A 19,984-nucleotide genomic window follows, 5' to 3' on the forward strand; every position below is an offset into this window, starting at 1 on the left:
TCCAATTAGAGTTTGCGGTCCGGCAGCCAATCAGAAGAGGCAGTGTTGGCTCCTGATTGGCTGTCGAACCATGAGCTTTGATTGCAAAGTCAACTTCCCTCTGGGTATAATGCTTAATAAGATCTTGTGTGGCTTTATGTGCAAGGCAGGGGAGAAGTCGCAGATTGCCAGTAATGAGAGTAGCAGAAGCTGCCCTGTAATACACATTTGTCTAAATTCTCATTATTGTATATTTACAGTCATCTGTTACAGCTACAGATTGGATTTAGGGAAGCAGATTTATATCAAGAAGATTAATGGTACCTGTCACTTGAGACCAAGCGCTGAGCCACTGCTCACTACATTTAATTCCAGCACACACTCTTCAAGTCATCTGGGTGGAGTGATCTGCAGATAGTAAGTGCTGTGTAACAAAGTGTTGCTAAAGGGTAGGACTATACATCATCTGCCTCATTACTCAGCCTTCCCTAAAGACATCAGGCTTATCCAAACTGGTTTTATAAAAATCAACATCTAGAATTAACATAAATACTTGTACAAAATATATTTGGAAGTCTGCCATTTTTCAGAGAGTATCATTCAACAGCTATTTTTACTGTGACCTCAGTTTACCTTTAAACTTCTCATTGCTTCTTCATAGGCTTTGGAGAGTGATAAAATACAAACCAGTACATTCCTGTAATTTTTTTCAAACACAGCCTGTAATATGGCAGTTAAGAAGGGATTGGATGGTACTTGGTATCTTTCTCCAAGATGCCTCAGTTCTCTATTAATTTTTAGAATTCAATTATCACTCGTTTAACATTATAACAAGACATTATTTATGATCAATATTTTATAGTAATGAATTTATACAATCCATTGATATGTTATTTAAAAGAACAAACTATATCTCCTTGCTCTCTCCACAAATATGTTGTTTGTTCCAGAGAAAGGAACTCCGTAGTGAATACGAGGGCAGTTTACTAGAAACTAGCATGGAGAAGGATTACAGGTTGGGCATCCCTTATTTGGAAATTACAAAACCGAAATATCCAGAAAACTGTAGGGCTGCAGAATATTTTGCCCCCCCCCCCCATACCGGTTTTTAGATTTATAATATCCCCCCGCGTATGCAGTGGATATGGGATTCCTCTTCGGCGGCATCACCGGTCCCAAGGATGCATTGCCCAGGTGTGCAAGTGACGCCACCAGCACACCCGCGCAATGCATCCTTGGGACCAGGGATGTTGCTGAAGAGCATTTAGAAGGTCACTGTAGAGGTCAGGCAACCGCCAGTGGACCAGAGTATGTTAAATAAAAAAAAATCCCCAAATCTGGAATAATCCCTTATGCAAAATGCTCATGGTTCCGAGCATTTCCGATAAGGGATATTCAACCTGTATTATAAAAGTACTATTGATGGAGGCCCAATCAGACATTACCACATCTGTCCTCAAGGTGCTCTAAAGAGGCATAAACATGGGGTGATTCAGCCCCATTTCTAAGCGATCTGACCAGATTGGAGCAGTGATCGTTCTGTGTGTATGCCTCGCAGTGATGGTGATGCGCAGCCATCGCTCCCAGGGAAAGACCGTACTTGTACAGGCTTTTCTACTAGATCGCGGGGTTTTGACTATAAACAATCGACAAAGCCCTGCTCGGCACACAGCATCACGGAGTGAATCGCTATTGCCAAACAATGTGCTGAGAGATCGTGCTTAAGCCCATTGCTCAGCATGGAAGCCAGCATCTCCCCATGTGTACGGGGATTTACAGTCCAGGTTGCAGTGATATCCATGCTTGAGCACAGGCGAGTTAATTAGTGCCTCAATTATTTTGATTTAACACTTTAGCACAAAGGCTATAAAATACACAAATGGCATAGCAAAGTGGTTATGTGAGGTTTTTGTAAGAGTTTCCATAAAATCCATAGCTCCAGAGGTGGAGAAGAGGAAACGGTTACCTTGTTCGAAGGGACGCATGGCTATACTGATCTGTAGGAACACCCATTTGTGTATAGTAGAGACTTTGTAACTAGAGGTGTGGGGGTCACCTCACCGTGTGTACCATAAATAGGAAGCTTCTATCTGGATGTGCACGAGATGGAAATCCACTATTATACATTGTCATAAATCTCATCAAAACCTGCACTGTTAGTGTGCTTTAAAGCAGTGGTTCTCAATCTCGGTCCTCAAGGATATAGTGCATGTTTTCCAGGTCATTTGGCCAGTGCACTCATTCACTGACACATTTAAAAAAAATCACAGGGGGAGCTAATTATTCTACCTGTGATTCTGTGTAGAGACCTGTAAAACATGCACTGTTGGGATCCTTGTGGACCGAGGATGAGAACCACTGCTTTAAAGGACCAAGGTTGAGAATGCCTGCTGAAGACCATGTAAAAAGAATATACTTTTCGCTTAAAATATATACTTAAATTAAAAATAAAATAAGTCTCATTTTGTTGGCATACTAGAACAATACATATTGCCTATATGATGCATTCTCTGCAACGAGGATCCTTTGAAGAAATGTCTCAACCGCATCTTGTCATTTATTTGGGAAATGTCATTTGTATAGGAATATAACCATCAGTGTACAACTAGATTTGTGTCCGTGTCCCAACCAGCCTCCTGTCCCCTCACCCCAGCCTATATTTCCAGCTGCCTTCCCCATGTCACTTCAGCCTCCCCTTTCACCAATAGCCAAACCTCCTCTCACTTCAGCCTCCCCTTTCACCAATAGCCAAACATCCTCTCCTGCCACATTTGTAAAACCAGGTGATTTACCATCTTGACATCCTGCATGCTCCTCTTCCTTTCAGGGGTAGATGGAAATCTCCAATCATCTCTACTGCCAAATACCCTCATGTTGGTATGTTCCAGACTAGAGCTCAAATGATACATTTTTATTCTGTTAGATGGTCAGTTCGCTGGTACAGCAGGAACATGGATGTCTTGCTTATGTCAACATAGGGAATGGGGTTATTTGGGTTTGTTGTTTTCAAAGAAATTCGTGATAACCCACAATTCACATATTAGGTGCCTTGGCACTGGTAGGTAGTGTGGAGGTGCTCTCTTGAGAGTAATATACAATGTAGACAGGTGAAGAGAAAAGCACTCACTTTTTGGGGGGGGCACGCTTGTTTTAAAACTAAACGTTTAATAATAAATTAGTTTAATGTAGTTACGTCATAACAGGACAGACATACACATAACATTCAAAACAAAATACTACGAGAAGTGTATCAACAAAATCTCTGTAGGATATTTCGGTTAATCTATCTTCATAAACTATCCAATCAGCAATTGCTCATGAGTGAAAACTGCCAATCAGACAGTAAGTGTATACCACAATGGGTAAAGTGGACCTCGAATATATAATAAAGTATTATTTTCACAAATAAATGCCTCTTGTCACTCATTCTTTGTTACATGTATGTTTTTATTAAAGAAATGAAAGGTCCCTTCTTTTTAGGTAGGGTTCTATAGGGATTATCTGGAGAGAGATAAAGTATTTCTAATCTTTAATGACTGCTCATTTTTTTGTCATTATCGTGCCACCTAGGGGTTTTAATTGTAAAAGTTTATATCCAGATGATACTGTAGATGTAGAAAAAGAGCAGATTTGTGTCAGTATATCCCTGCAATGTGCTTGTTCCACAGTAACTGCTGCTGATTGTTAGATCTGGATTGGCTCAACCAATCTTTACTATTGAGCGGGTCAATCCGTGTGACAGTATCAGATATGGATATGAAAAAAGATTGGGTATTATTTCTTTCTACGTTAGTGTGGGGACTCCCCTGAATGGCATATGCCCTTGCAGAGAAATACACTCACAATCATAAATGAATTTACCCAGAGTGTATACAGATTAGATGAAGTTTGTTACACTGTCTGACTTTCATACACGCTGCTTTCTCCCATGTGCTTTTCAGCCTTGGTGGGCGATGAGCAATGTACTATGTCGCTAGTGCACCAGAAGGACAAATACATAAGGGAAGGAGAGAGAGAAAGAAAAATACACAAGGGGGGTGATAAGAAACTGGATAGTTTAAGAGATAATCAATAGAGGGGAGAGGAGATTGGAGGTCCGCACACAATTAAGTTGTGTCTCTTTTATAATTTTTTCAGGATTTTTATATATGGGCCGCCTTTATTAAATATAATCTGGCGGGGGTGCTATCCGGGCAAAGGTTAGGACAATTGTTTGTAGGAGAGAAAGATTTGCACAATGGATGAAAGATTTGCACAATGGATGCACACCAACAATATTTAGAGAGAAGAAATGTTTTTGTTATATTAAAACTTAAACTTTTATTAGTAAATTCAGATAAAAAGAAGAGAGGACACTGTCTTGTGAAAACTTTTAACACATAGGATTGCACAGGATGACCTCCTTCTGCGGCTTGTGAAAATATTTCTAGAGGTTAAAAAATTTGAACATTCATACATACATACATACATACATACATACATACATACATACATACAACATAGAGTGACGTGCAAATGCACACAAGGAAATTGTGTTTTTAGGGATTAAAAGAGTTTCCCTTGGACTTGTTAACAATTTTCTAGTGATGTAATTTTTTATTTTCAATATAGATTATGCGTCTTTAGTTTTTCAGTACTATTTGAAGAAATACCCCTATGAGAGAGGAGTCTGATATCCCTTCATTTGGGTTTTAATTTCCACTTGCAATGAGTTTTGCGTCAGTGAACAGATTTTATTTGGCGTTGTGTTTAATTTTTTAACACACTAAATCCAGTTACTTTTAGTTAGTAATAACTTTGTAATTATTAGTGTACCCAGATGGTTTTGTTTTGCAGTGGTTGGTTATACACTTTTATAATGGTCTTCCGATCTTGATTCTGTTATGATGAATCTGTTACCATCTAGTGGGTATCCTCAATAATTACATACAAGTATGCCCTAATTTAACAGTGCAGGAGTGGTACTTTATTAATTTGTATTCAAGTATACTTTATATCTAAATCATGGGTGCTTTCCTGTATTGGATAGTTTTCACTCCCTCACAGAGCTACTCTCTTTGTTGATATAGGTTTACTTCACAGTATTCTTTTGGAATTTAATCCCCACCTTCAATAGGTTTTATGCCGGTAAACAAATTTTTAGTGTTATATGTTTATTTATTAACACTAGATTTGGTCACCTTTGATTAATAGTTTTTATAAACTCAGATAGTTTTATTTTAAAGAGGTTATTTATACATTTTTCCAGTGATTTCTCTAACCTCTATTTTATTGTATGGATCTTATTGCCATCTAGTGGGAATTTCCAAAATTACATGCAGGCATGCCCTCCTTTAACCGTGCAGGAGTAATACTTTATTACTTAGTATTCAAATATACTTCGTAACTATATCTCCTGTGCTTTCCTATGGATAGCTCTCATAGCGCTTTAACTCCCTCTCACAGAGCTACTTTTCTTTGCTAGTGGGTATTTACTTCACAACATTATTACATCATCATTTACACATGTTATTGTTTGCAACATTGTAACAAGTCTACACGTGTTTCACAGGCTGCTTCATCAGGACCGGTATTAGTGGTAAACTGGACCGCCTTCATCGGTCCTGAGGAAGCAGCCTGTGAAACATGTGTAGACCCCACCGACGTAGTCCTTTGCTTGGACTGTACCACTTGCAGGGGGAGAAGGGGAAGAGAGGGGGGGGGGCAAATGTGATTGAGATAGGGGTGCATGTACTTCCATTTTGTGGGGATATTGGGGATAGGAGAGGAGACATTCAGCAGCCGTTCGGGGAGCAGGGCTTAGGCGTGATGTAATTAAGCCCCGCCCCATGATGCAAAATAGCCAAATGCACGGATCTCCGTGGAGGGGGCGGGACTAAAATAACACGATTGTGCCATTTTAGCTCCGCCCCCCCCTCTGAGACCCGCGGATTGCGGCATTTAAATGCCGAGTTAGGGATAAGATGGCCGCGATCAGGGGGTGCAGTGGGGGACCCCCTGAATCCAGGAGGGTTGCCCACCTTTTCGAGGGGTCGGGAGGGAGACACGATTTTCGGGAGACTCCCGGCCATTCCGGGAGGGTAGGCAACCCTGTATTAGATGTCACAGTGAAAGAATAAAATGGGATATGAAGCTTCTACATTTGTATACAGTAAATGAAGATGCTATTAGGGCAGAATGCAATCTATACATATGTATTATATGCATAATAGTAGAACCCCTGTGGATATACTTGTTGTAACCCCACTTATTACATATAATAATGGTCATTCCTACATATTCAAGTTAGATGCCATACAGGTGGTTTTTAAAAGGTAAATAATGTGTAATTGAAGTGCACTTATGGCACAAGTTTTTTTTATAAAAGTTGGATTCATCGAAATAGTTACTGTAAGTTCTTAAGAAAAAGATTTTTAGTATAGAACATGTTTGGACAAGGTTAGTTAGTTAATTGAAAGATAAGTTAGGGTGGCTCAGCCAAGGAACGATATGTAATTGGTGTTCTCATTAAGAACGTAGGGACTGACTATTGAGATTGAATATCCATCTGCATTTTTTTTGAAGTAGTCCTTTGGTTACATCTCCTCCTCTGATGGGTGTGGATCGTATTATCGACCACACTTAGGTTGACAGTCATTAGGTAGACACCGTTGGGTCGACATGCAGAAAAGTCAACAGGGTTCTAGGTGGACATGGATGAAGGTCGACAGGTGTCTAACTCGACAGGGGACTAGGTCGACATGAGTTATGTCAACAGGTCACAAGGTCGACATGGATTTTTCCATTATTTTTTTTTACCCGAATGTCGACATGGACACTGTTTGAAGTCAACCACAGCCCCTCGCTGCGCTCAGCACACTATTTTATTCTCCCACCACACCCTAGTGGATGGTAGGGCATGAAATACCGCCTGTCGGCACGTCGACTCAAAAAACCAATGTCGACATCACGACCTGTCAACATAACCCATGTCGACCTAACGCTATGTCGACCTAATGACTGTCAACCTAAGTGTGGTTGATAATACGACCGTAACCCCCTCTGATACCAAGCTTAATTTGTTCTAGGTCAAAGGCCTTTACGTCATCTGGTTTGCCTTGGTGAAAAGCCAAGAAATGGCAGGCTACTGAAGTAAATTTTCTGGATTTTGAGAGATCGGTTTTTACATTTTTAATGTGTTCCAATAATCTGTTTGAGGGCATGTGTTGTCATGCCCTCATAGCAAAGATTGCACAGACATTCTAGGCCAGGGCTGGGCAACACCGGCCCTCCAGATGTTGATGAACTACATATCCCAGCATGCCTTGCATCAGTTTCAGCATGGCCACATAGCAAATCTAATGCAAAGCATCCTGGGATGTGTAGTTCATTAACATCTGGAGGGCCGGTGTTGCCCAGCCCTGTTCAAGGCAGTATACTTAGCCTATAGAGCTGCAGCTCAAACTGTTTAATGGAGTGTTTTTTTACCATGTCTGTCCACAATTCGATTGTTTTTTTTATGTGGGAACATGCTTTGCAGGTGTTACATGGAAAAGTTCCTTTTAGCTTTGATTTTCTTTTGGGCGTTCTCTGGAAGTGGCTCTGTACCAGTTTATCCCTTAAGTTAGGGGAACGTTGACAACTGAATGTTTTTTGGGGGAGAATTTCCTTTAGGTTATTGTCTGCAAGGAAATCTGTCCAGTGTTTTGTGACCAGGTTCTGTAGTTGGGATGCAGTTAAAATCCCGGCGTTCAGAATCCCGACTGCCGAAATGCCGACACATTCTCCCTCCTGGGGTGTCCACGACACCCCTGGAGGGAGAATAAATTAGTGTGCCGAGCGTAGCGAGGCACCGGGCCCGCTGCGTGGCGAGCGCAGCGAGCCCGCAAGGGGGGGGGCGATCCACGTCCCCCCCTTGTCGGCATTTTGGCTGTCGGGATTCTGAACGCCGGGATCCCGACCGCCGGGATTCAATACTGAATCCCTGTAGTTCTCTCCAATCCGCGCAGTAATTGGTTATGAAGCATAGCTCCAATTGTCCTTTGCCTACTACATGTTTTGGAAAAATGAGATCACCTCTATCCATTTTAATTGCTTGAAATTTGGCTGTCTTGATCGATCTCTTACTATAGCCTCTTTCTTGTAATATTTAATCATTAATTTGATGCTTTTGGTTTCAATTGTTTCCCTGGTGGTGCAATTTCTTCTCAAGTGGTAAGTGTTTGATTGTTGGAGGGAAATGTGAGCTCTCTGTGTAATAGATTGTTAGTGGCGGTTTCTTTTCTGAAGAGTTTAGTGTGATATTACCCTCCTCACTGGGATAGATTTAAAAATCCAAGAAGGTTGCTTCTGTCTGGCTAATGCTGAAAGGGATTCTAAGATTCAGTGTGTTGGTATTCAGAATTGTAATACATTTTTGTAGGTCTGTTTATTGACAATCATTTGTGAACAGATCTAACATGGGTGTGAAATTCACTTTTACAATGAAGCAACCTGCATACTAAGAATGTACATTAACAGATTCTTATATAGCGCATACATAGTCTTGTAACTACCAAATACTGTACATAGATGACTTAAGGCAGTTCTCATTGAGTTTTAGACTTAATGGTTGGCTAAGCCTCTGTGGTAGCTGACCACACCCTGTAATCATGGGACCCAAACATTGCTCCGGTGGGACCTCCATTCCCCACTCTGAATTCAATGCATAAAGGGCAGATATCAAACCACCAATAAGCCAATACAGATATCTGCCCTTGATATGCATTGAATTCAATGTCAAACCATCAATAAGCAATACAAGTTACATCCACAATGTACAGAATTCTGTCACACAGACCAAATCACACTTTCTTACTGCATGTACTGTAAATTCAACAGAGAAGGCAACAAATGTTTTAGGGCAGGCCTAGCCAACCTATGGCTCTCCAGCTGTTGCGAATTTTATTTGCTTAATTGTGCACCTAGTAAAGGGTAGGTGCAAAAATACATTTATATATCCCTGTACACAGGCAATATAAACATATTTGTGGCAGCCAGATCTAGCCATCAACCATATCCCCAATGTATTATAGAATGACCCAATTATGTCCGAATCGCCATTTGATATTATGTCATACTTATGACGCAGCAGTGAGAATGATCACATAATTATGATGGGTGGCTGTGGCAGTTGAGGGAAATTTTTTTTTATGGCCACACTATTTATTTATTAACAGTTTCTTATATAGCGCATACATATTCTGCAGCGCTTTACATTGTATAGTTGAACATTCACATCAGTCCCTGCCTCAGTGGAGCTTACAATCTATAATCCCTACCACATGTACACACACACACAGTCTAGGGCAGTGGTAGCCAACCCTAGCCCTCAAGAGCTACCAACAGTTCACATTTTCCAGACAACCTAGCTGCTGCACAGCTGCACTCATTAATCACTGACACATTTTAAAAGATCCACAGATGGAGCTAATTAGCTCACTTGTGATTCTGTGAGGAGACCTGCAAAACATGCACTGTTGGTAGCTCTTGAGGCATAGGGTTGGCTACCCCAGGTCTAGGGTTAATTTTGTTGGGAGCCAATTAGCTTACCAGTATATTTTTGGATTGTGGGAGGAAACCTGCGTACCCGGAGGAAACCCACACAAGTACGGTGAGACTATACAAACTCCGCACAGTTAGAGCCATGGTGGTAATCAAACCCATGACCTCAGTGCTGTGAGGCAGTAATGCTAACCATTACACCATCTGTACTATTTAAGACTTAAGGTGCCCACACACGCACCGATCCCGGCGGTGCGATGCGATGGGGTGCGCGCTCCCGCGGCACCTCATCGCACAGTACAAAAAGTATGTACTGCACATAATTTTTGTACTAGCTTTTTATCGCATCGCATGCACAAGGCATACGATGCGATGCTATGTGTGCTAGTTAAGCACAGAACGCACGCCGGGATCGATGCGTCTGTGGGCACCTTTACATCTTTTGCAGAATTTAGGAAAATTTCTACAACATATTTCCCTTACATTCATCTTTTACCTGAGGATTAGGTACTGCGGTGGTTTAGCCCGAACAGCCAGTGTGTGCGCAGAGTTTCAGATTTTAAAATTCCCAGAAAACTATTTCACAAATGTACCTACATTTGTGTCCATTTCCCAGCATTTAGGAGCAAATGGTTTATCTTTTTTTTTTTTTTGCGGTTATTGAATTCATCCAATTCAAATGGATTTTCTTCTACTGTTCTGCATTTTTCTCATCTGAAACAGTTCACTTTATATCATTTTCCTCCCAGCCAAACCCCTCAATTGCTACAATTTTACCTCCAAAATGTAACCTAGACATTGTGACCACTCTGCCCATCTATTGCAAAAATATCCTGCCAAATATCCTTTACCACCTCTCTCTGCCACAGGGCTCAATGTCCATGTGCAATCTACCTCCTTTCATCTGTCCTCTCAACCTCGTTCCCTCTCACCTCCTTAGGTCCAATGCTCATGATGCCTGCTACCACTTCTTTTGAAATGATCCTTTGCTTCTGGTGCCTTTCCTTAATAACACATGACCTTATTCCCCCATTCTCAAGAAACCTTTTTTTTCCCCCCAATTCTAATGGATTTAATTGCCAACTCATCTCTTTCCTCCAAGCTACATAAACAGATATAGAACAGATAAGTCCTCGTATCATTGACCCACTGCAACCTTTCTAATGTATAAAAACTGCCTAGACCAAGGTCACCAACAACTCACTCCAACATTTAAAGGGCCTCTGCACTAATCCTCACTGCTGCTTTCAATGTTCAACATACTCAGCTTTACATCATATCTAGCCACACATTTTGCCTCCACATCTACAAATCAAATATTTCAAACCATCTCTGGGCCATTTGCTTTTGGCTGTCAAAATGGAAATTAACCTGAACATTGCTATTACCAAACTCATATATATCCCCCCCAAAGGTCATGTTTCCAAAGACTTGTCTGGGTCACCTATGACTCCACATTCTTATTTGCCCCCACTCACTTATCCAGATGCTTCAGGATAAGACCACTCAGCATGGAAGCCAGCAAATGATCATATCATACCTCACAATAATCTGTAAGGCCTACCCCTCTCCCACCTATTTTCTATCTGCATAATCTTTATATACCACTTTGCACTAACTTAATCTCCAAAACAGATTTTTAACACTTCTCACAAAGCCCTCAACCACTTTTTCCCACCATATACAGTACAATTCCAGCCCTTTCTCACTCCTCCCAATGTTCAGTCAACTAAGCTGCCTTTCTTCTTTCCTAACTATCAATATCATCTACCCTCCCAATCCTTTAAACATGTTTTTTTTTTTAAAAAGTGTCACTTTTCCATTGCACCTCCTCCAACGATGCACCTCACACAATGTCCTCCTATTGATCTTTACAATGTAAGCTCTTGTGAGCAAGTTCCACATGTTTTACTATACTTACAGTATGTATATTGTGGGATGTATGAAATAATTTTTATGGTCTGTCCATATGGTTCACTGTATACCCAGGTAATCCGGTTTAAAAAAATAATAATAAAAAAAAAAAAATAATCAAATTCAGAACAGCAGTTGTCAGTCTTTTTTCATATTTTATTGGGTAATTTAAAAGGTAACAATAGTGTTAAAACTACTACAATATCTTTCCACAGCCAAAGCTCACAGACCCACAAATAACCTTCTATATATAGATTTTTTTTTGCCTTTTCTCCATTTTTACCTTTTTTTAGTCTTACCTATCATAATAAAATGCCCATTATAACATTTTCTTCACACTAATAGCAACTATATGTGGAGGGAAGGATCTAGTATAATGTAAAGGAGAGTATGTACTTTGTCATGTCATTATTGTAAATTCATAATCAAGTTAATAAGTAGAGGGGGGCTGCAGCTACTCCAGGCAGCCTCACGCCCCATTTTATATATAGCCTTCATAGCTGAAAAAGCCCAGAAGACATTGCTCTACAATGTGTTCCGAGGATCTTGAGCTGTGAAGGTGATCACCATTGCATTGCCATCAAGCTGGTGATATATTCAAAGCAATTTCATCTGTAACATATAAAAACACTAACTTAGAAACTAGATCCCCAAAATTTTTCTGAAAAAAGAATCAACTTTGATATACAAAAACAGTCATTGAAGGTTTTATACAAAAGTTTCAAACATAAGTTCATTTTCTCAGTGCGTTTTTTTCAACCAGCGTAGATACTGGGTCCAGCGCAATGTTTGTTTGTTTTTTTTCATCTTTTTTTTTTTTAAATGTTTTTTTTTCCCCCGTAACAGTAATATAAAAAAGAAAAAAAAGTTACTTCTAACAGAAAGATTCTTTGCTGGTCTTAAGAATGAATGTAACTTGGAACCCTATAAATCTCAGAGGCACACAAGAAGGGTTCCTTAGAGAAAAAAAAAAAAAAAAAGAATTCTAAGTTTATTTAAACAGAGGATGTATTTCGTTTCCAGTCTCCTCAAATAAACTTGATTCACTTAAAACATCACTAGAAAAAAAATCTGTTAGAAACTGTACAAAAATAAAAAAAGTTTAACATCATATAATCCTGCAGGATAGTTTGATAGAACTAAAAGGCTTTAAGGAGCAGCATTAGAGTATGGCCAGAGGTTTCTTTGGTTTGGTCTAACATACAAGAGATGAAATCTATCTCAGACGGATTTTTGTTAATTTACTTTTAAGAAACCTGCACATTTGAAGACGAGCCATAAAAAGATTATTATACAAGTGAGTGGTGCATTGTTCTATAAATACATCAGTAAATAGGCATGACAACAATGTTGGTCACATTTATTTTTGCAAACATTCATGTGTTAAAGGTATTGGCTACATGAAGAGCACTAGATTATTAATATATTAGGTTTCGGGATTCCTTGGGTGCTTTTCTTGTATTTATTTCATTTTCTTCTTCGTGACATGGTAGCTGTATTCTCGCAACTGAATACAAAGCACCTTAAGCATTCCATCCAGGGGGCAAATAAAATACACAACACATCTGAAAAGCACAGTAGGATACCAGAAAAATAATAATAATAATTCAGTAAGAAGAGCAGGTATCAATACTAGGGATAAAATAGCAATATTTTCTGAAAGGCAGTCATTTCATTGTGATGTTTTTGAAAGGCAAAATGAATGTGGCTTACAAGAGATGCCATCAGATCTCTAGAAAATTCTGTAATGCAGACTTTAATTCTGTATGCATGCTGAGTTTATTGTACATATTGGGGTCCCTTATGGTACACAGAAAATGTTCTGTAATAAAATAGCCAATCAGAAGCCAGGTTTCATATTCCAAACCACAAAAGAAAAAGGTAAATATAGGATATGATTGAATAAAATTAGTCATAGCCCCTTCCCGCATTTTAATATGTAGGGCTAGTCATGTCCTACTGTAGGGACTAAATAAAAACATATACATTCTCTACCAGACCATAGTAAAATGTAAAAGGATACACGATTCCTGCTGAATGCCTTGTATTGTAAAATATCCATTTGGTTTGAAAGTTGGCCAAATTTTCATTGAACATTTGATTAAAACTTTGGCTCAACTAGATTTAAAATTATGGTAAGTAAAGAATGTAAATGGCAATCTAATTTTTTTTTTTTTTACCAGGGGGTATATTTGCATAGCTGGACCTCCTGGTATCAACAACAGTGGAAAGGAAAATGCATCAGCTTAGGATATTCACTCTGGGGCACGGGCTCACTCGTAGAGCCAATGACTGAAGCAAGCTCGAGTTCAGCTACAGAAATGACTGCTTGACAAAGAACGCAAATCCAATGGATTGCCTAGCAGGTGGCTAATGGGAAAAGGTTAGGCATTAATTGGATTTCACTACCAAAAGTGAATATCTAGTGTAGCTAATTGGGCTGCCTTGTAGTGTATTGATACAAAGTTTTTGGCACTTCAGTGGGTGCCAAACAGCACTAAACAGAAAATGCCATTTCAACTGTAGTGTAAGAGGCAGCTGAACCCTAAACTAGAGATATACTGATATCTATAGAATAAAAAAAAAAATCCGAGCAGTACACCATCACAGTTGCATAACAATCTTAAGACAACTTTTTGTTTTTAGATAATTAACAGCTACTAAGACAACTGCATTTTTGCACTAGGCTGTATACAAAAGGACACACAAACAATCCTTTTATTTATTTTTCATTCTCCCCTAAGCCATGCTGGGAAGTATTGCTGACCTCGTGCTATCAAAACCTGCAGGATTGGCATTATCAGTATCGCATTATTACACTGTAAGAAACATCTGTAGAACATCTGCATATATCGAGGATAGTAAAAATCTGATATGATCTTTGAGTTGGCATGACCAGTCACGGGACCTTGTGCAAGGATGATTAGCACCTTTAAATACATCGTTTTTAAAAACAACAACAAAAAAAGGAATTTCTAAAGCTCATTCAGAAAAGAATGTGTAGCAACCTGCACCAACAAAATCAAATCATTTTGCTGGCTCGGTCAGTACTGGTAAAAATCGATTTTTTTTTTTGCAGCAGAATTCATGATTTCATTTGTGCTCACTTTGTTTGATGGATGCAAAACAAAGGGCTGATGCAAGGGGAGACAGTTTGAGAACTCCCCTAGAGAATGTCACACAATGTAAGGGGGAAAAAAACAAAACAAAAAACAAATAAAACACTAGTACTCCATGCACCTGAGTGTGGGGAGGAATTGAGACAAAAATATTCACCCCCCTACTGCTGACTGGAGACTGTACAGCGTATTGTTCTGACAAACTTTGGAAGCTGCCCAGACAGCACAAGAACTCCACTGCAATGTGTTCTGGCAGCATGTGAGTTACTTAAGGCATTCAAAAAGAGGAAACAACCCTTGCTACCGAGTCTCAGCAGCAGTGACTGTGACCAATGTTTTGAACATGATGTGGATGAAGGAGTCGCTGTAGTGTGTAAATCCTTTGTAGCCAGAAGGGCTGCGACAGCTGATCAACGAGCTCAACGGACATCAGAGGCTACAAATCTGACCACCAACAGAAAACCAGATCAAGGTTATCGCCTTATCTAGGAGCCTACTTTATGCTCATTCTACTTTACAGCGCTAACTGTATTCCTGGGTGTATTCTGTAAACTCGTTTATTTGGCATTTCACCTTTCCATCATACAAAGTCCACTTATAGATGCATTTAGCAAGGACTTTATTCACTGTTTTGCATGATGTATTCAATCTTCTATATTCAATTGTTTCCACAACACCCACATTAATGACAATCTATCAACTGTATTTGAGCCTGAGATCTGTAAAGCTATGAAGATGGTAATGGCACTTAAGCGGGGAAAAAGTCCAGCAAGATTTGCATAAAAAGCCCATTACATGTCACGCAACATCCGCTTCCTCCAGCCGTCTGCTCACAACCAATCATTAAAAAGCAACAATTTTCCTACCAATCTAAAATGAAACCCTGACATCACACCGGAAGCATAACAGAGGCTAGCCAGCTCTTTCTGCAAAAGATCAATAGGGAAACAGCCGACTATATTTCAGACACAACCCTGCGAAAATGAGCTATTTAGAGACTAAGATTTGCAATGTATTTTAAGCTTCCAGTGGCACACAGCCCCTTTGGCATTTACAGAGATTTTAAAAAAGGTAAATGAGAATCGTGATGTGACAGCGGATGGAACTTGCAGCAAAAAGGTAGATCATTGTGCATCCAAGCATTAATAGAGAGTAATTAACCAAATACAGTTAATCATTGAAAGACGTTATCTAACACTGCAAGGCGATTCTGAGGTAGGGTTTTCATTATATAAAAAAAAAAAAAAGTAACTGCATAAAAAAAAGGTAAAACATTTCCATTGTCTGCCTTTATTTCTTGTGCTGCAGTTATTTGTAAACACCTCATCCATAGGTTCTCACCGCTCATTAACAATTAAAAGGGATAAGACAAAACATTAGGTTACTCATCTGCCAAAGAGTACTGAACCAGATACGGTCATGAAAAACAAATTACTGCTTATTTAAAAGAAGAAAAAAAAAGATAAAAATTAGCAAATCGCTGGAAATGCCAAGGGGGAAAAGCTCACGTCCATGCCTTGAAATGACCAAACCAGGCGACGTAACGTTTCTAACTCTGAAACGCTATTGAAATAAAACAGATATGTACTGGACATGAACTAAACATGCACAAAGAACTATATGTCAAATCGCAGATCCTTCATTATTAAACAAGTCCTTCCATCCACAATCATTGAAAAACCCTGACAGTAGGGATAAAGGTTAGCAAAAACAAACTGTAAAATAATGTAAGAAGTAAATGTAAAAAGGGGAAAAAAATATGCTGCAAAAAATTTCAAAAAAAGAAACATCAGTAGCTCAAAAAATTCTAATAAAAAATTGAAAAAAACCATTGTGGGTACTTAATAGGTCTTCCCACCCGTTGCCCTGGTTAGCATTGTCATGGTGAACAAGGCATAAACAGGACAACGGAAACAATCATCATAAAATAGTACAGTAATAGAGATAGCTAGACCAGGAGGGAGCTGGGTCTCCTGGGAAGAGTTCTGCTGAGAGGTCTAGTGACTGGTCATGCGGCTCAGTGTCAGGAATAATGGTTGTATGGTGGGAGGGGGTGCCCGATGCCATTTTGAAAGTGATGATGCTGACGGTGTGAAAGGTATTCAGCATAGCTCATAGTCATCTTCTCACTACGGTATCTGTAGGGGAGAGAGGAATGAAAGTATTAATCATTAGAGGCACAATATCTACATCAAAATACAATATATATGTAATAGATATTTATGCAAAGATGTATTCCAGACAAACCTACTGTAAAAGTATATGGGTTTCCCTGAACTCCTTATGTCAAACTTGTTCCTCAAAACCCCCGACAGTTCACCAGACAGGTGCACTTATTACTGACTGACATTTTAAAAGATCCACAGGTGGAGCTAATTATTTCACTTGATGCTGTGAGGAGACCTGCAAAACATGCACTGTGTGGGGTCCTAAAGACCGACTTTGAGAACATGTGCTCTATGTAGTCAGTGTCAAAGGAAATGCAGGAAGCAAGCGATACTGCAAAGGGCTCAAAGGGAACAATTCTTCATGCACACCACACGTCTAGCACATTCCTTCTGATTGCGTTTATGCCCCATATTTAGAAGTGCCAGGTTTTACTACCCAACGCTTCCTAAATAAGCCCCTGAATCCTGTGGAATATTAAACACCATCTGCAAAGGCTTGACTTCCAGGTTTCTAGTCAACTTCAGAAAAACGTACCAAACACTTCTGGCTTGCACAGATGCAGAATATTGGCAAGTATTAAATCTTTATTGGCTGTCACTTTGGAACGGAGAAGCCGCTTACAAATGGTCAGTAAAAGCAAGATGAATTGCAAATTTTAATAAAATAAATGGAGCTGGTAGTGTAAAATCAAAACATTAAGCTCATCTGCCAGCGAAATCGTTGGCAGCTACTGGCATTGGCAAATGTAGGTCAGGCTGAACAGGGGCAGCCCTGGTATAACAAGAGCTGTGGACACAGGGTATTCAAGAGGTGTGAAAAAAATACAAGCAATGGCAATGTGTGCTTAAATGCCTACTAATGCACTGCTCCATACATAACGGTTTCTGAAACCCATAAAGTTTATACATTAAAACAGATTATACACTAATTGGAATAAGCCTAAACATGAACATGCCACAAACAGTAGTTAGAGAGGAAGTGTTCATAAGGATTGTAACCTTTATGCTACAACACAATCTCCTATAGCTGTAATCAGTAGACTACACATGATTTTATTACATTCTATGCTCCGAATGGAAGAAAACACCTATTGTAGTATTTGAGAATATCACACGTAACCTTAACCCTTTGCGTGCCAACATTGCTGTGAGCGATCCTCAAAATATCTATTAAAACCACCAGCACCGCTCACAGCGACTATTCTTTTAGCATAAATTAAAACACAGCCAAGTCAATTGAGGTTTAGTTAAATATTGCACCCCAAAAAATGGAATATTAAGAGGATCTCAAAGCAATGTTGGCACGCAAAGGGTTAAAATGGACTCTGAAAGTTTGCAAAGTCTCGCACAATGGCAAAGCCTCCCATAGCCACCCACACCTAGGGCATAAGTGGGCAGTCCCAGCAGGGTGTGCTTATTTATAATCCACTTGAATATAAATCATGACTGATTTACATGATTTTGTTTGGGTAAATCATTACTTAAAATCACACTTAAAGGACCCACATTGACTGTGGTAGTTAAACTGCAGAATATGGACGTTAAAGAAAATTTACCTAAATACAAGGGTAGATTTATTAAGCTCGGTGAGGTGATAAAGTATCTGGTTTTTATCACCGGCCAATCAGCTCCTACCTGTCATTTTTCAAAACAAACCTGTAACTTCAGTTAGGAGCTGATTGGCCGGTGATAAAAACCAGACATTATCAATTTACCGATCTTAATTAATCTGCCCCATCAATTACCCTTCTACAAACACTAGTCAAGTTCCAAGCAAAAGCAACCACGTTTAATGACTGTTTAACCGTGATGTTGTATCAATACTGACACCAATATATTTGTGGAAAATCTACATTGTTTCAGAAACTGTAGTTGTTAATGAAAATATGATGGTAGTACTAGAGCAATTGCCAACAGCTGCATCATCATCAGATTTGGTTTGGGATTGTAACTTATCATTGCTTTTTATCCTTTTGCAGTTTGTGATGTGTGTAGTTTGCTGAGCCATGCCATGATTTACGGCAGGGCTCGGCAAATCCCGGTTGCCAGGGCGACCAGAATATGCTTACTGGTGGCCATATTTTTTTTGCCACAAGGGAGGAACCCTAACCTGGTCGTAGGCCAGGGTTACCCACCCCTCACCCCATCACCACCTAACAGAGCAGCAGCGCTTCCGCGGAAGCAGCACATCCCCCCCTTCCTCTCCTAACAGCATATCCAAGGGCAGCGCTGCCCCCCCTCCCTCTGCCCCACAGCCACGGCAGCAGCACATTCCCTCCCAATACCACAGCCGTGGGCAGCGCTGACCTACTCCCCCCCTCAGCCGTGGGCAGCGCTGACCCACTCCCCCCCCCCCCCCCCCCTCAGCCGTGGGCAGCGCTGCCTGACGCCCCCTCTCTTAACAGCAAAGCACCCCCCCCCCCCAATCCTAAAAGTGTAGTGGTGGCAGTGCTCCCCCCCCCCCCAGCAAAGTGGCGGCTGGCACCGGGGAGCAGAGGATAATGAGACGAGCAGTGGCCAGGGAGCGGAAGCAACGGACCAGTAGCCAAGTAGGGACCAGGAGACTGTCAGCCATTGAGGATTACCATGTATGGCTGTGTGGTACATACATGGTAATCATCATCAATGGCTGCCAGGCTGTGTGTGGTATAGCCATTGAGGTGACATCCAGGCAACATTAGTGTCGGTATTTCAAGATGCAAATTATGTCTGTGTAAATTTCGTTCCCTAGACTAGAGATGGGTATACCTTGACAGGAGCCTATAACCAGGCAAATAAACTCAGCGCCCAGAGGCAGTACAGACTTGGAGCCCGGGCATCACATAGGGAAGCGAGTTATGTACAAGGACCTGATGCACTGCACTCAGTCAGGTCCTTGTACACTAAAGTACTGTAACATACACAGCCGAGCATGCATACAGAATCTATATAGATATTGTATGCCATGGAATGAAATTCCTGGGGGTAATTGACGGTTGCGCTGTCGAGACACAGCCGGGCATGCATATAGATTCTGCATATAGATGTGTGTCTGATGAGCGACCATCCATTACCCCCCGGAATTTCATTTTTACCCCATTTGTAATTTACCCATGGTCCTTGACCACTGCTGTAAATAAACCTGTGCAGAACTTAAATGATGGCTGGTCTAAGATAAATGATGGTTAGATGTGTGGAGCACTACTTTAGTTGGCAAGTGTAATGGTTGGCTACAGCAGTCGCTAGGAGCGGAAGGATGTAGGCGTCGGCTACAGCAGTCGCTAGGAGCGGAAGGATGCAGGC

General features: G+C 40.4%; 1 protein-coding gene across 1 annotated transcript in view; it reads right to left on the minus strand.

The window, feature by feature from the left end:
- Positions 1-11,550: 11,550 nt before the first annotated feature.
- AMMECR1 (AMMECR nuclear protein 1) overlaps positions 11,551-19,984 on the minus strand; it is a 191,115-nt gene continuing 182,681 nt past the window's right edge. Inside the window, exon 7 of the mRNA XM_083159375.1 lies at positions 11,551-16,672. Coding sequence (XP_083015501.1) covers positions 16,558-16,672 — 115 coding nt within the window. The 3' untranslated portion in view covers positions 11,551-16,557. The remainder of the gene's footprint in view (positions 16,673-19,984) is intronic.

The sequence above is a fragment of the Crinia signifera genome, chromosome 9 (assembly GCF_055691185.1).
Source record: "Crinia signifera chromosome 9, ASM5569118v1, whole genome shotgun sequence".
Lineage (NCBI taxonomy): Eukaryota > Metazoa > Chordata > Amphibia > Anura > Myobatrachidae > Crinia > Crinia signifera.